This window comes from Homarus americanus, unplaced genomic scaffold (assembly GCF_018991925.1).
Source record: "Homarus americanus isolate GMGI-L3 unplaced genomic scaffold, GMGI_Hamer_2.0 scaffold48406, whole genome shotgun sequence".
NCBI lineage: Eukaryota > Metazoa > Arthropoda > Malacostraca > Decapoda > Nephropidae > Homarus > Homarus americanus.
Window position 1 is genome coordinate 5,500,708 of NW_024753828.1, and position 17,204 is coordinate 5,517,911.

Here is a 17,204-nt window from a genome sequence, read left to right on the forward strand (position 1 = left end):
ACTCGAAAATACGTAATTTGACAAAATTTTGGTACGACTGAGGCAGGTCGTAAGTGTGGGTGGTCGTAAGTCGAGTAGGAGTAGGTCGTAAGTCAGAGAGGAGCTGTGTATATATATATATATATATATATATATATATATATATATATATATATATATATATATATATATATATATATATATATATATAATATATATATATCCATTAGCTCCAGATTCAAACTCCTAACTGATTAATGTCTTTTGAGGTGCTTATGAACTACTAAATCACCCTTTGCCAATCTGTAGTATGAACCAAGAAATTGAAAGTATTCCAATCTATCTTGGTACACGAGGTATGTAAGTGCTGGTACCAGGTTGGTTACCCTCTTTTGATGTGCTCAATCAACTGACAGTCTTTAGTATATTTCAGGAACCAGACAGTACTCCAAGTGGGGATCACCACACCACTGAAGAGCCTCATGAGGGAAGGACCATCTACTGTAAGTATGTGTATGATCTTTGCATTTGCATGATTCACCTCTCAAAAGGATCCAAGAACTTCAGTACTGCACACTTAGATCCTTTTCACATTTGATTTCATTTAATGAGGTTTCTTCATCCTGCTGGAACATGTGATATAATACCTCCTTATTATTTATATGACCTTGGTGCATCATCTTCCATTTCATATTGTTGAAATCTTAGCAGACATTCAATTGACCATTCCTGGAGCTGATAGAAATCTTCCTGTTATGCTTCACAGTTCATAAGCTTACCAGAAAAAATGAAGTCTTAAAATCCTGGACTGTACACAAAAGCTTAATAATAATAAAGTTCAGGTTATTTAAAAATAAATTTCAGGGTTAATAGATAAACTAAGGGAGCTTTATATATATGTCAAATATCATTAAGAACTTTAGAGGTATAATAGGGAAAGTTCTGAGGTTTATAAGAGAATGTTTAGAGCCGAGTTTTATAAGGTAAAGTCCAAAGGTTTACTAAAGTTGTGAAGTTTGCCAAAAAAAATACCATGACAAATGTAGCTCACAAACACAAACATTCTTCCTTTATCAAGAGATGTGTTCTGCCCTAGTACTTCTCATCCACATCAAGGCCCAAAATCTGGTTTACCCCCGATTCTCTCTGCATACAGTATAAAGGCATAATAAAAATACTATAGCCTGCATATTTAAAGTTTTAATTACATCATAAGACAAATGATTCCTCACAAAACTGTCTGTTCAAATAACCCCTGGTGATTATATTGTTTCATAGACAGTTAAATGAACAATGTCCAGGATGCAATAAGTCTCTATGATAATCTGGTTCACAACCAACCAGCGTTACACATTCATCCTCTATTCCCTTTTCATGCTTCCTCACTCAGTTCTATGAATATCAACCCTGAATGACTCGACTGTCAGAGAGAAAACTTTCTCAACAGTCCACATGGATACACCTTGTGACCAATTGACCTATCAACTAAGCTCCACCCACTTTTGGCTTTCTTTGTTACTGACATAATTCACACAAATTGACTGGTTAGTGGTTTAGAAGTGAGTACAGTAGTGATGCCACATCTGTAAATTCACTGCAATATTTTTTTTCTATTCATGTTTGATATCAAGTTTGATTATATAAAACATTGAAAAGCACAAAGAAAATATAGCAGGGAATTCACCAATGGAGTGGCATTAGTAAAATTATTCAGTAAATGATAATGAGCAACCAATAATTTTCTATGAGTTATGACAGTTGTTAATATAGTACAGTAGTCAAGAGGTCAATTCCTGGCCACTTTTTTCTATACACACAATTTACAAATCCTAATTAATCTATACATAAACATAGACTGTATAATGCGGTAAGTTAAAAAAATAATTGCATTATTTTACATACTGTATTTAAATAGAAGAAGCATCTACTTAAAATTACTATACTGAGTAACCGTCACATGCTTAAGTGAAGCACTCCCAAGAGCACCCAACAGTAAACTCTTTTATGGTATTAAAATGATCAAAAGTAACTGTTTGTGAACATACCCGGTATCATTTTACAAACCTTATTATTTATTTGTCTCATTTTTGTTTTTCCATTCAATGGTATTAATAGACAGATTCATAAGAACTGTTTGCTCATAAACATTTTATGAAGCTGTCGATATATTTTTTTTTACTACTAAGAAGTTAAGATAAAATTTTCAGTCTCAGTCAAAATGACAAGAATTTTCCATGATAAACTGATGAGAAGAATAACATTAAATACCTTAAAAAATCAAAAGATGACTGACATTCATAATATATTACTATATTTAGCAATTATTATTAGAAGCTAAATCTAGTTGTCTAACAATGACCTCACGATCTTTTAGAGCTTTCCAGGCAATATCTTTGTCCTTTTTAGAGGGAGTCTTCTTTTTCTGCCGAGCTGCTGCTATTGTACGGTATGCCTCCAGCACCTGAAAAAATAAAACAAAAGTACTGTACTGTAATTAAAAACTACATATGACTTATTGTGGAAGGGATAAATCATTGCAGAGCATATTTAATAAGGCAGCTTGAGGAAATTAATGACAGTGACTAAAGGAGACTGAGTTGCTCTTGAATCTCATCACCCTGTGTTACACTTTACAAGATCAAGAAAGACAGAGGGAAAATATAAAAGACAGGAATGCCTTTTTAACATTAAGCTGCTTACAACAGAGATTAAATTCTTTTCTATCTTCCCAACATCTGTTTCTTAAAATATATCCACAATGGCACAAACTACTCAAATTTCTATTAGCAGTGACCCATCTAGCAATAATGTATACAGTATCAAATACACAACATCTCAGTACAGCAGCAGGATGGACAATAACTGACATTCCTCTATATTTCAGTATCTCACATGAACCTTCTTGGATCCTCTTCCTTGGTCCAACCTCCCATATGCTCACCAGTTTCATTCTTTATTATTCCCTCATGTCATGGTATTATCTTTCTCATTTGCCTGCCAAAAGATTCCATATGGAGTTTTCCTCCCAGGAGTCCTCACTTCCTCAAACACCTTTTCTTCTTATTCATTTTCTCTCCTCCTCTGACCTTCTGCAGGTATAACTAATACTTCTCCACATCAACTCCTTCCACACTACTTAATATCTTACCTTAAATTAGTTAAGGTTAAGGTCCTGATAGCATCATTCATTTTTCTTTCTCAATCTGAAATTCCTGAGTTAGTGTTGCTATTACAACTCCTGCCTCTTGGTGTTGTTTTATATTACCTCATTACTTAAGAATTTGTTTTAAAGAGCCCAATCACCTCACCTTCTGATCTGAGTCCCGGAGTCTCTTTTTAAGATCATGGCGTACCAGCGACTCGCGGGCAAGATTTAGCAAGCGGGTTAGTTGTGTTACATTATGAGCTGAAACTGCACGAAGCTCAGACTGGCATCTCCGTAGCTCTGATAGAATTTCATCATCGTCATCCTGGAAATGTATAAAAGGTCTTTAATACTATATATCTCTACACTAAATCACAAACCACATATATACTGTGTATGACAACAAGTTACTTCTCATATTGAAATCAGAATGGATACATATCAAGCTTTCCCAATAACTTGGATCACAGTACTGTACAATTAACTACTAATTACATGGAGGTGACATTCCTAGTGAATGTTGAGGAAGTGGAATCAATAAAAATGAAAGTTAATAGTTTATGAGAAAAAAATAGGGTGTTCTAGTACCCAAATGTATTACGTAAGCTCACTAAATCCAAGACTAAAAACTGTTAACTCCACAGTTACAGTGTATTACTGTATAGTTATGAGTCAGGCACATACTTAAGGGGAGGGTACCCAGTCACGCACCCTCCCCTTGATGGGTCTTTATGGCTATTTTTCACAGCATTGATCTCTAGTAACCTTAAAAATGTATTTAGGAACTGAAGCTTATTTATAATCCATCCCAACACTTTCACACACACTGACCTCATTTCCATAGTCTGTCTCCATAACCCCTTGTTCCTGGAGTTCTTTCTTTATTCGCTTCTCCAGGCTGGATGCACTACCGAGACCCAACGATTTGATTAAGCCTGGTCGTGTATGGCCTAACCCATCAACTCCTGTAAAAATAAAGAACACAAAAATTTATAAAGGAGGCAAATGATAAAACTATAAATTCTATCACTGCATCTCTGAAAGTAAATCTGAAATGTAAGTTATAAGCATGTATTGTACAGCACTGTACTGTACTGTACTGTACATGCAGTACATACTCAAGGTACCACAAAAATTAAAGAAAGACAAATCACTTTATGAAGATTGATAAATAAAGTAAATTTTTGTTTTATGAAAGAATCAAATCAAACCCACAAACATTAAGGGACACTATTTCCAGTCAGCTTCATGCAAAGGAATTTTATAAATTTGTAGAGCATACAATATAGTTTCTTGATATGCAATCCCTTTCCTTTTGCTCTCTACATTTATCTTACACCATTTTATTATTTCCCTCCTTCATTGTACTTCCTGTGCCCCTTGATCCACCCAACAAAAAAGTTGAAGAATAGCAAAGATAATAAATAGATAAGTGAAATTTTTAGGTGGCTTTACCACATATGGATATTTTAAATATCGGATTTGTTTATAGTCTACAAAAGGAAAAAATTCTGCCTTCAATCTTAACATAATGTGAGCATATGAAATGGAATAATATCTCCTAAATGAAGCAAGAGATTTTTTTCTTCAGTAATATGCTGAATGCACACTAAAAATATTAATCCAGGTTAGTTGAAAACATTACATAAAATTTTAAGCCAGTACTCTAAGCCAAATACAGAGGCAAATATTTTCACCTTTGTTCTCAATATCAGAAACCAAGACGTTCTCCTCCACTAGACCAGCAATTAACCTCTGTGTCAGGGGACCAAGTGGTGCAACGTCATCACTGCACCTGAAGATAATACAGTACACACAGTCAATATTAGATGTCCTTAAAAGGTGAAAAGTATGTAAGTTTTAGCTTCTGCTTCTTTCTATTGTCTCCTTGAGTGTGATTAAGTCCTTTAAGTAAAACTAGTTCTATTAGCATCTGAACTCTTACTGGTGCTACATAATATTTTGACCTAGATTGCTGTTAAGTAACATTTAAACTCTTACTGCTGTGATGTGATATTTAAACTTATTGCTGTTAAGTAACATTTAAAATTTCACTGCTGCTAATTAACTCTTAAGCATTTGTTAATGTCTTTCAAGAGTATCAGAAACCAGTACTAGAAGAGAGGAAGCAGGTGAAATTCATGGATATGAGAAAAAACAAAGTAGCAATGTACCAGATGGAAGCAAAATGGGTACAGGTGAATGCCAAACAGAAACTGTCTTAGTGCCTTTGTTTTTGATGTTGCATATTACAAGTGTGCCTTGGTGCATGGTTTAAGAAAGTCCTGGTAGCAGTGTCCTTCACCTTATAGATGTACGCATTACACAAATGTGCCCTAGCAGCCGCACACAAGTAGAACTTACCCGTTCATATCTACTTCCTTCAGGAGTTTGTCAGACAAGTCAGAATTACCCGAATCCCCCTTGACGCCCTTCTTCTTCCCTTCTGCCAGCTTCATTCCTTCCTTCTGTTCATCCTGGGGAAAAACACCTTAATGAACATAACTATTATCTTTAAAGACATTAAATAATGTTTTGGGGAGGAAAATAGATTTGGCCTGTTCATAGCACTCAAGCTGTCACTACTGTACTGTAAAATTCAATTGTACACCTAAATTTAACATGGATGCCCCAGGTAGGATGGAGAAAATGGTGCTTCTAAGTGCTTGCCTTTCTCCAACTGTTGTACAATATACTCTTAATATCCTACACTTAACAAACCAGAATTTTCAAGGATCTACATAATTATTTTTAAGAAATCTGAACTTCAGTCAATTATATTCACCATGTTGCAAAATAGTTAAGTTTAACATGAATGTTTACTCTTATAGTAAATGGAGCCTGCAGTCTTTCTCCAGCCCAGCATTTGTAAGTACCCTTTCATAATGTACACACAATCTACATATCTGTGTATATAGATAGAGCTCTATATATTAATGTTAATTCTACAGAAAAGAAAGACTTAATAACTTTAACAGTGTCAATATTGCCAAGCAAGTAAAAAAATACTGTGAGAAAAGTAAAACCCTTTAAAAATCTGGCACAGCTTTGGTCCCAAGTACTGTACTGTAATCCAATTTGTCTCACCTGCAGATCTTCCTGAGCCCAGCGCAGAGTGTAGTGACGCCCTAGTGGAGGCGTCTTAAAGTAGTCGCTGTCATCATTAGGACTGTTGATCAGGTCCTCTAGTACCTGGTGAACAACAATACTGCATCAACACTCCCAAGAATATATTGGTATGTTTGTACTCAATTATTGGTGCACTCCAATTCCTACCTATACAGGAACTTAATTAACTACCAAAGACAATATTTTAATGCACCTAACAAAGATGCCCAATAATATATTCTAACTAGGTTTTATAAGATTAGTTTATGTAAAGAAACTATTTGTGTACAGATATAAAGACAGACAGCCAGAGAGACACCTATATCTCCCTGAACATATGTCATCAGGAGGATAATGTTATATTCTTGGTTGTTACAAACTAAAAACTGGCAATTCATTACAGCCAGTGGTACCACAACACAACTTACCTTTATATCATCAACAGTAATCTCCTGACAGTACTGCTCCACATAGGCCCAGAAACGGTTAGTGATGTCATTCTTTGGTGGAGGCGGTTTAGGTTGCTCTGGGGGACCCAAGTCTGGCACATCAAATACTGGTTCATATTTCTGGACAGAGCATTTAACCTGATGACATGACAAAAACTATCATAAAAATAATTAGTTTTAGAAAATAGTGATTATACTGGTAATGTATATATTCAGTTGTCTATTTATCATAATCAATCAACATAATATGAAAATTTAGTTCATTCAAGTTTCCCCGAGTATCAATTTCAGCATGATGAACATGCCATGAGAATAAACAAAATAAATGTGTTGTGTGTCAATAAACCTTACCTTGGGTGGCTTAACTCCAGGAGGAGGCCCAGGCGAGGACAGAACATCTCGGGACTTTCCGCTGGAGTCCTTCATCTTCTTGGACGGCCTCTCACCGTCCTCCCGCTTCATCTTCTTACCCGGAGACACAGGCTGAGTCACAAACAAAAGCCATGAGTGTCAAAAATAAATTAATACTCACATAAGATTTACCAAGTTTATAAACATTAATGGTATCTCATAAGTCTCACAAATGTTTACCGAGTGTTTAGAGAGCCAAGAGGAGAAAGAAAATAATTAATGAAAAAAAAAAATAAATAGGATGAAGAAAAACAAATCATTGACAAACCAAAGATGCAAACTAAAATAACAAAGACAATGATAACAGCCACAAACAGAATATCAACAAAGAGGATAAGTAAAATGAATACAATAAAGACATAACATTACTCACAGGCTTAGGTACATATTTGCCTTTCTCCAGCTGGTAAATGATGGACAGCTGGTTGTTGAGCGCCATTTGCCGAACCAAGACTGATGACAGCAGCAACTCCAGCTCTAACTGAAGACCGTCTAGTTCCTCCATGGACACCCCTTCCGCATTCACCACTGTGGAGAGATTGGCATCTTGAGAGGTACAGTTATTGGTATTTTATAAATCAAATTAAACTGTGGTATTAACATGGCGGTAAGTACCAGTGCAATGAATAAATAGTTACAATTATTATACATGAATGCAACAACATGTTCGTTATGCACTGACAAACACTCAACATTCAGCAGAAGAATTATGCCTAGGTTATCATAATGTGAGCACCTCTCCCGTGAACAGAATAATGAACCTGCCCTCAACCACCTAAATTTCTTCCACTAGCCTCGTTGGCTGACAGATGCATCTTCAACGGTGCAATTCGGGTCTGGATCACTCAACCCAATGTTTATTATAAAAAAAAAAAATAATTAAAAATAAATAAAAAATAAAAATCCTTATACCGACACAAACTGCATCAAAAGAGTGCTAAGGGGTGAGATTTCTGACCATAAGTACCAGAGGGTTAATTTACTGGAGAGTTCCAAGAGTAAATAAACAATGAAAGTTAAAGCAGTAATCAGGAAATGAGGAAAATAAAGAATGAGTAGACAATAAATAAGGCAAACAAGAATTGTCAGGAAATGAGATGCACAATAGGTAGCAGAAGATACAAAGAAAGGTAGCTGCAGGTTGTATTAGTTGTGTAAGCAAAGTACCGTAAGTGTTTATCTATTGACAATTTTTGGAGATATTGTATTACAAGACAAAATATACAGTACAAACAAAAGGTGTCCATACAGGCATCAGACAAAAGATTCATAACAATACTAACAGCTGCCAGGATGGATAAAAATGCTTCCACCAAAATGAACTAGAGTAGATGCCATCTATTCCGAACTGGTCTCCTGTCTATCTGTACATTATTTTCCTCCTAAGATGATCATACATAAACTTGGATGGCATCTACAGTACTGTAGAGCTGGGTAAGATTACAACCACCAGTTTCAGAAAAAAATTTCAATTATTTCCAGAAGTGGATTTTAAGTTAAGTGTACAATTTAAATGAAATGGTCGGCATAAACTTGTTGAATTTTCCTTTATTTTGGAAAATGGATTTTGGATGACCCTCCCTCTGAAAATCTTTTCCACTTACATGGAAGCCTACTTCCGCATCTATACAATTGGAGCTGCATGATAAACATATTATATAAATACCTCATTACAACAAGCCATGATGGTATATTCTTGTATCCAGTGCAGTTAGTGTGGGATAATTTTGTACCAGTTTCACTAACACATTTTGAGGATATACAAATACATTCAACTGTGTACTTACATGCTGTGTAACGAGGTAGTGATCGAGCGTGGTCCAATGACCCAACTATTGGTAGGCTCAGGGGACAGTCCTTCAGTTCCATTGGTTCATCTCGTTTACTGCTGCTGCTACTACTGCTGCTGCTGCTACTGCTTCCATTATTCCCACTACTGCCACTGCTGCTGCCACTACTTCCTGAGCGTTCCTTGTCTTTGTGACGGAATAATTTACCCGAAGATTTGTGGACGCTTTTAGACTTGCTCGGCGAGGGGGGCATCATTCCTGGAAGAAATGATCTTGTACAAATTATCCAAAAAGTTTACTTTAACCCTTGTGGTATCAATATTCTCCTAAGATGCTTGTACAGGTAACAATTGCACGTAAATATTAAACAATAAATACACTGCTTTGAAGACGTGGTTATGTAAGTGTTTTATAGTACAGTAGTTGAACATGCTTAGCTATTATTTCCCAAATTTTTTTACTAAGTTCTCAGACCTTATTTTATGTACACTGCAAAGGTTGGAGATATTATTGCACTGTGTTACATAGATCTAACACATTATCCTACTGTATGGGATAAACCTATACACGGGAGATAATCCTGCTGCTAAGATAAAACAGATAACTTAATTTACAAATTTCCCAAATCAAAACAGTCCGACAGCAATACCCAAACCTAACCTATGGTAAACTAAATTATTTTCTATTAACATCTTAGCGGGAACAACAACAAAAAATACATCTATGAAAGGAGCCATTCAGCCTTCAGGAAAATAGAGAGAGTCATAGTCACATGGTTGGAGGAAGCACTCATAGAATTGTATTCAGAAACAAAAAATCATAAAATGTATATTATTCAAAACATATTACTCGTGCACTTTTCATTGATTTCATGAAGTAAAAAAGCCTTTATAGTCTATGGGAAAATGTCCAACAGTAAGTAGTTAAGGTGCACAACTAATATGGACAATAACCAAAATAGATTAGTGTTAAGGATGCAAAATAACTGCAAAAATAAAATTACAAATACTACATTTTTAGGAATATTCTTGGAAGGGTAAAAAAAAAGCTTATCTTCAACAGAAAAAAATCTAAAGGTGTCGAGTACCCTTGGAACCTGTTATAGAGTACACCTATAATACTGCATTTAACTATATTATCCTCACCTTATCTGTCTACTAGATGGAAATCACAACAGGTCAAAGCTTTAGTTCCCTGTAAAATAATACAGATGTTAGTAACACTTCCCCTTTAAATTTAGCATTATCAATAAGTCAATAAAAAATCTAAGCATATTACCACACTGTTTATCTAAATGTCACTTCAGGAAAAAAAATATATATCAACAGTTGGATTTCAGGAACTGCCAGAAGAATTTATATAAATATGACCGCTAATTGTACACAAACTTCACATCTAAGCAGCAATCTAAGTCTAAAATAACTCCAAAACTTGTAGACAGATAAAATGTAGGGAAAGTTTTGTCTTACATTGATAGTTTGGGCGAAATTCCTCACTAAGGCGCCAATAGTCAATAATTGTTTACACTTTTCCAGGGTCGCTTCTGGCCGCCGCGTTCTGCGAGAGCCAGCTGCAGGTGTCGTCCTTTAAGTTTATTATATTTAAGATTAAAATAATTGTTCTTGAAAAATATTGAAAAGCATATCAGAATAGTAAATATATAAGCAATAATATTATTAATTAAAAAATAATTGAGATTCATTTTAAAATATAATAAACTTTTTGATAATATAACACTATAAAAGAATGATATCACTATGTTCGTCACACCCTTCTCACAGAAATGTCAGCGTAACTGTTTATTGTTTGGGCTTATGTCAGTCTGTTAAGGTGTGGAAGGATGTTTGTGTATTACGTATATGCGTTTGTTTATGCATGGCGGATCTCGGACATCAGGTTAAATTATATTTATTGTCATTATGACCGTCTGCCCACTATGGGGTTGTAGTGGGTTCCTCCCCTACAAACGCTGTTTGTCGCTGAGTAGCCGACCCCGTGAATTCCCCAGTGTGTGCCTCGTGGTCTGGGTCAACCAGCGGCGCCATACACCACGGAGGTCAACTACTAAGCCACGCCTACCCCCGCTATTTAAGACCTGACCTCGTGGTGACCTCTCTCTTCTTCTAGCTACAGCCGCAGCAAGCTACACCACCTCCGCCGCTGCCTGGCGGCCCTCGCTCCCGCCGGCGAGCATGGCGACCCACAAGCTGTCCTCTGAGCACCCTCACCAACCAGCTCTCTCTACATCACGCTTGTAACCACGCTGCCACTTCCCAGCACCAAGCTGCAATACAACATGTATACAGAGAGCACATTGTGAGTTTCCTTTCTCCATCCCATCCTGAGTGTGAACCAAACATCCCATGCCTCCACAGGGTAACCATTACACACTCTCACCCCTAAGGGGTGAGATTTCTGACCATAAGCGGCCACTCTAACCCGAAAGGCCAAAACAAACCACATTCACCTCCTTCTCCTGGTCATCACACGATACCCACCACCCAGATAGCTTGGAAGTATCCTCCCCAGCAAGTGCGGACCCCAGTTCGGGGGGCGCGCCACTCCGAAACTGACCACTTCTAAGAGTGGGGGTTGGTGGTAAGCGCTCACTGACTGAGGGTTCGCACGCACTGCAGTATCCTTTCATATCTGCAGGTAGGACAACCTCCATCCCCAAATCCCAATTCCGGTCTGGCTGCTTCAAGAGCTCTAGCCGGAACCACCAAATGGGCCGCCTACAGGCAAAGGGCCAAAGGCCCGTGTCGGACTATGGTCCGACAATCTCAACAACTCCCCTACAGCTGCTGATTGGCCACATGCCGTCCGCTTCCCAGCCAATCAGCGGAGATTTCCACAAATCAGCCCTTGCGTTCAAACTGCGCGGTGATTGGTCAGTTGCCGCCGTCATATCAGCCAATCAGCAGAGTTTCTCATCTTTGCACTTCAACTTTCGATCCGGCAGAAAGATATACTGTAAAGACCCCCATGCCTCGCCAGGAGGGCAGACAACAGAGAAGACCTCCTCTACCAAGCCGCAACTTCCCAGCACCTGACTGCTCTGTAGGCCTACATATAATACGTATATATAAAGAAAACGCCATTGTGAGTTTCCTTTCTCACCTCTATCCTTAGTGCGAGATCTCCTACATGTATGTGAGCCCAACAAAGAGAAACTAGACTACTGGACACATACACCACGCTACATCATCAGTGTTAAACAGCAAGGTATACAAGAGTTACGGCGTTGACCCAAGATGACGTCATCAGTGGGCAATACAGCACAGACACTATTAAGTAAAGGCAGTAGAGCCCGCAGGAAGGGTGGGAGGCACTGGACACCCCCCCTCGTCTTCCATTACAGGTATATAAATACTGTACTATTACGAGTATTGTTGGTGCCAATATAGCGTGCAGTCTACCAAGTGCGTGACCTGAACTGACGTGGGGTATATAGGGACCTTCATATCGTTGGGTAAGTTAGGTTAGGTTAGGGAAGTTAGGTTAGGTAAGTCAGGTTACGTTTCTTTAGGTTAGGTTACGTTAGGTTAGGTTAAGTATAGTTTATTCATTAAATTATTTATCACAAAACTATAATGATACCAAGTACCTGAAAATACTCCCGGCTGTTTATATACGAAATATTACCGTAACCGTATAATCAAACCAACCTATTATAAAAAACTGTAGGCTAAGTTGCTTAACCACGGCCCCTAATTATACCCCAGTTATAGACATGCCCTAGTTGTAACCTGTTTCAACCAGTGTTTACTTCTGCACTTCTCAATTATGTAATACATTTTCCTTATTTGTTTTACAGTTAAACACGTATAAATATATGCCGTATTTATTCTATGCATCCCCAGTAAAGTTGTCTGACAAAAAAACATGTCAAGAACTGATTCATCATTTACACATACACACACACATGTATATTTTCATCCTTCGGGCTGCAGAACTTTTTTAATAAACCTATAATTATTATTATTATTATTATTTTATTACACTTAATAGTTTTCAAGCCAATACAATCGTGAATAATCTTATAACATGGGAGAAATTTTTTTTTTATTGTGCATTTTTGGTGGTTGAGAGTTCTTTGTTTATGTAGTGAAATAATAAGAAGGCTTCAGGATGTTGAGGTTTTTGTGTCTTGGAAGTGTCCGGTTGGGGACTGGTTAAAGGATGGTTGAATCATGTTAGGAAGGTGCGCCTTATCTCTCTGTATCCTGGGTGTGTTTGTGTGGATGACTTTTATTATAGAACGTCTTCCCCTCTGTCTATCTCGTGTGTGTGTGTAAGGAAGACGTTTAATTCGAACAGCTTCCTCTCTGTCTGTGTCTTGGGGTCACACTGGAGACGTCATCACTATAGATAGGATCGCACTGGAAAATGCTTGGAAGCCCCTGAAGTGTAGAACATCAGTAAACTCATACATATAAATGAATTGAATAACTTAATAGAAAACCTCACCTCACCTAACCTACTTTAAGTATAATTTGGTTCTGTTACGAAGGTACACAGGAATTTTACCTCATACGAATTTATTTGCATTAAGTTGTAGCAATAAAAAGTCATCTTTATAATATACTTGCGACAATAGCGTATACTGTATGCAAAACCAAACGCTACCACTTAATGTAGGAAAATCATTCACAAGGGAAATCACATAAACGCATTAAGTGAAACAATGAACTAAAAGATTTGGAATATTTTATATTTTACTGCCAAACATATCAGAATAAAGGAAAGAAAAAAATGGCTACAACAACCATTTATTGAGAACACGTATGGATTAACTAGAAATGTAAAGGAAAGAGAAAAAAACAAATGAAGTGTTTTCCAAACTTAGGAAAATAAAGAGTAAGCAAACAAAAAGAACTTAATTGGAATTAGTTGTTTAGTGTGGACAAATAACGTATAACTTATTGGGGAATTACTGTTCACTATGTCCATAATATATCTTTAAAGATTGTCTATTTTTGAAGATTTTCCTAATCTCCTTGAAAGAGACTGTTGGTTCCTTACAGACAGGTTTGCCAAAAAATCGCAGTTAATTAAGATCCAGGTCAAATTTGACAATATGCAAAAAAAAAAGACAAGGTCACCGCAGTCTCCAGCAGTGTAACAATGCTCTCAAATTGACCTTTCATCTCATATTTGATGATGAACGACAGATGGACAAACGGACACGCACCGCTCCCGTAAGGGCATGCCGACCTTGCAATTTTGATATCCCACTGTTTATCATGGTTGATATATAGGATTATTACATGCCGTAGGCCTTTCACTCTAATATAAAATTTTCTTACAGGGGGAGAGCGCTCCGAACAAAATCTTTCCTGAGGCTTGGTTGGGGGTGGGGGGGCATTAAAACATTCAAAATCCTGAAAGGCATGGAAAACGTGAACCTGAGTAATTTCTTTGTGATGTCACGCACCACCAAAACGAGGGGATAAAACTACAAACTCTCCAAGTTCTCATGCAGAATGAACACAAAAAAACACCTTTTCACAGAAAGGGTGGTAGACCTATGGAACGGTCTACCATCCCAAGCTGTGGACGCAAGAACACCACTGGCCTTCAATAATAGCACTTGATAAAATTATTCAAGAACAATGGAGGGATGCTACACAGGTCACTGGCCTCATTCCTTCGACATGACAACTTCTAGTGGATGCTCAACTGGCCATCAGGTAAATAGAGTAATGATTGTGATGATTGTGATGTGTAGTGATGGGGATGTGTGATGATGGAGTGGTAGTGGTGGTGATGGTGGCGATGTGTGATGATGTAGTGTGGTGGTGGTGATGTGTGGTGAACTGGTGATGTAGTGTGGTAGTGGTGTGTGGGGGTTGGGGTGATGTGTGGTGATGGGGGGTGTTATTATATAGTTGTGATGTGTCTGGGTGAGATGGGATGTGTAGTGGTGGTGTGTGGGGATGGGGTGACGTGTTATGGTGCTGTGTTGAGGTGGGATGTGTCGGAGTGGTATGTTTTACGGTGATGTGTATTGGTAGTAGTAATGTGTGATGATGTCGATGAATGGGGATGTTGACTGATGATGTGGGGGGTGTGAATTGATGATGTGTGGGGGTGAGGTGTTAATGTGTAGAACTCGTGTGTCGGCGACTCGGCCGTGTGACACACACATACGCTCATAAAGACATATTACCTTACTACATAGGCTACATAAGTACAGTACAAGAACATAATCATACATTTTCGTAATCTTAGCATCTGTTGTATGGAAATTAATTGAATCCTATCTTTAATATCGAGGCAATACGCGGATTAACATGGAATTAACATACAATGTACAGCTCCATTTAAACGGGTATTTCCTTGAATTGAAATTTGATTTTTATTTAAATATTCTTCCGATGAAATATAATAAGTATCATAATGTGTCGAATTATATTCTGCATCAAATGGCGTTTTTTTTATACACTTTCATCGTGACAGAACAAGAGGTATAAAGAATGCGAATGTCATAATGGGACTTTTATTGATCACAGGAAACTGGCACTTCTTTCTAATATATTATTGATTACCTTATATTTTCATCTATCTCTCGCAGGTAAAGTGCGTATTTTAAAGTATACTAATAAGTCATCTTAGTAAGCCGTATATGGAAATCAAACTTGTGTTAATAGTGATAAATGTTGTGTTTTATTAGCACAAGTTTGATAAATAAGTTGTGTTTAGGCTCTTAGTGTCAGTGACGCGGCCGACCAATGGCAGGCCTCGGAACAACTCGTTTGGCCCCGCCCTATCGTTACCAGATCAGCATCACAGCTCTCTTCAACATTGGCATGAGTTGAGAGTCTGGTAACACGTATATATTTTTTATTCAGATATAATAAAGATAAAATATATTCAGAAAAAATATTTAATTTCTTGTTATCCATCTAGAAAAAAATAAATAATCACCAGATATAGACGCCCTAGTGGACTGGTCATGGTAACAGTGTGTCTAACATGGCGGAGTGTCGCTCGCAGTGCCAGTGAGTGAGGTGGTGTTTCTTGTTACTCTCACTGTCTGTGTGTTGATTTAGCCTCCTAGTAGTGCCTGTGCGTTATTTAACTCGCCACGGTGAAGTATCAGAGCCGCGGAGGACGCTGGCGACCCCTGTGACGTCCAGAGGTGAGTGGGAGACGCAGGTGAATTCATTTTGCATTCAATCATCTACCATTTGTCCAATCGATCAGAGGTGGAGTGTGATGCCGCGTCGCCTCTACTGTATCTTGTGGCCCTTGTAGGTGCCCCAGCCCTCCTGCAGCACCCCCTGCCCACCTGGGGTACCCTGGCACACTCAACAGCCCCGCCTACGCCCTAGTTTTAGAGGTTATAACGGGGCGGCAGCAGCAGTTTGACAGCCTCCATGTGTGGGCGACACCATACCGCTGTTCCTCCTCTATGTGCTGCTGTTCCTCCTGCTGTATCGACTCCCTCCTGCTGTAAATGAGTGTTGCATTTACCTACATATATTGTTATTATTGTCATACATTTTGCTGTTATTCCTGTTTTGGCAGTTGTGACGGCTGTGTCCTTGTTGCTGTTATCGACTGCTGCAGTAGACGGTGTGTGGTGCTGCTGCAGCTATTGTTTAAGTGTCTGCTGCTGCTCTTGCTTAATTTATTGTTGCTGTTTCTGCTGCTTGTTATTCCTGCTGGTGTATTATTGTTGATTATTGTAATTGCAATATCATTTTCTCTTACTACTGCTGAAGCCTACCAGGTGCTGTCAATTCTGCTGATTCGGGTGCTGTTCTTGCTGTGTTTGTTGTGTTCACTGTTGCTGTGGTCTAGGCAAAGGAAAACGATACTAATGTAACTTGTTATTTTGTGATGTCTTTCCTGACATGATTACAGGTATTCTAATACACAGACTGGTGTGGGAGCAAGGGAAAGAGTTTGAAGTTACAAGAGTGCGTTTTTAATTTTGCAATCTCGTCAGCAAAACTCACTCAGGGATACCATGTTATGTGAACAGACCAAAGTAATAACTGAAAAATCACACGAGATCCTTAGACTTGATTGGCTTGAGTTGCCTTCTATGTTTGGTTCAGTTCCTGTGCCTCCTTAGACATCCTGTGGAGGGTGTTTTTGTTCTTCACTTGGAGATTGGAAATGTCATGTTTGTGTGTTTGCAAATGTTTGTTTTTCATGTGTTCCACCACCAGGTTTGTGTTCTGTGATCTAAAACAAATACAGATAAGTCTTCAAAGTTCTCTAAAAAATATTAAAGTTGAGGTTCCTGCCTTAATTTTGAACATTTCTCTTATCTTAATCTGTTGCAACATGTTTTAGTGATGTCAACAC

General features: G+C 37.9%; 1 protein-coding gene across 3 annotated transcripts; it reads right to left on the bottom strand.

Moving 5' to 3' along the window:
• Window positions 1-1,161: 1,161 nt before the first annotated feature.
• On the bottom strand, window positions 1,162-10,469 carry LOC121855517 (transcriptional adapter 3-A-like). Of its 3 annotated transcripts, none has more exons than XM_042350493.1 (12): window positions 10,352-10,469; window positions 10,028-10,076; window positions 8,880-9,140; window positions 7,466-7,620; window positions 7,033-7,164; window positions 6,661-6,837; window positions 6,212-6,316; window positions 5,489-5,601; window positions 4,822-4,919; window positions 3,956-4,089; window positions 3,288-3,449; window positions 1,162-2,440 (listed from the first exon to the last, which is right to left on the bottom strand). In XM_042350493.1, the coding sequence occupies exons 3-12, from the start codon at window positions 9,136-9,138 to the stop codon at window positions 2,294-2,296; spliced, it is 1,482 nt and encodes a 493-aa protein (XP_042206427.1). In that variant the 5' UTR covers window positions 9,139-9,140; window positions 10,028-10,076; window positions 10,352-10,469; the 3' UTR covers window positions 1,162-2,293. The 3 variants fall into 3 exon arrangements, with proteins under 3 accessions (XP_042206427.1, XP_042206429.1, XP_042206428.1); XM_042350495.1 differs by having other exon boundaries at window positions 6,661-6,819; window positions 10,352-10,455; XM_042350494.1 differs by lacking the exon at window positions 10,028-10,076 and having other exon boundaries at window positions 10,352-10,445.
• Between the last annotated feature and the right edge of the window lie 6,735 nt (window positions 10,470-17,204).

Coding starts and splice junctions, on each gene's coding strand:
- LOC121855517 (XM_042350493.1), bottom strand. CDS start 9,138: ATGATGCCCCCCTCGCCGAGCAAGTCTAAAAGCGTCCACAAATCTTCG. Junction 6,317..6,660: donor TTACTGTTGATGATATAAAG/GTAAGTTGTGTT, acceptor GTTGTTCACCAG/GTACTAGAGGACCTGATCAA. Junction 5,602..6,211: donor GGGCTCAGGAAGATCTGCAG/GTGAGACAAATT, acceptor GTTTTTCCCCAG/GATGAACAGAAGGAAGGAAT.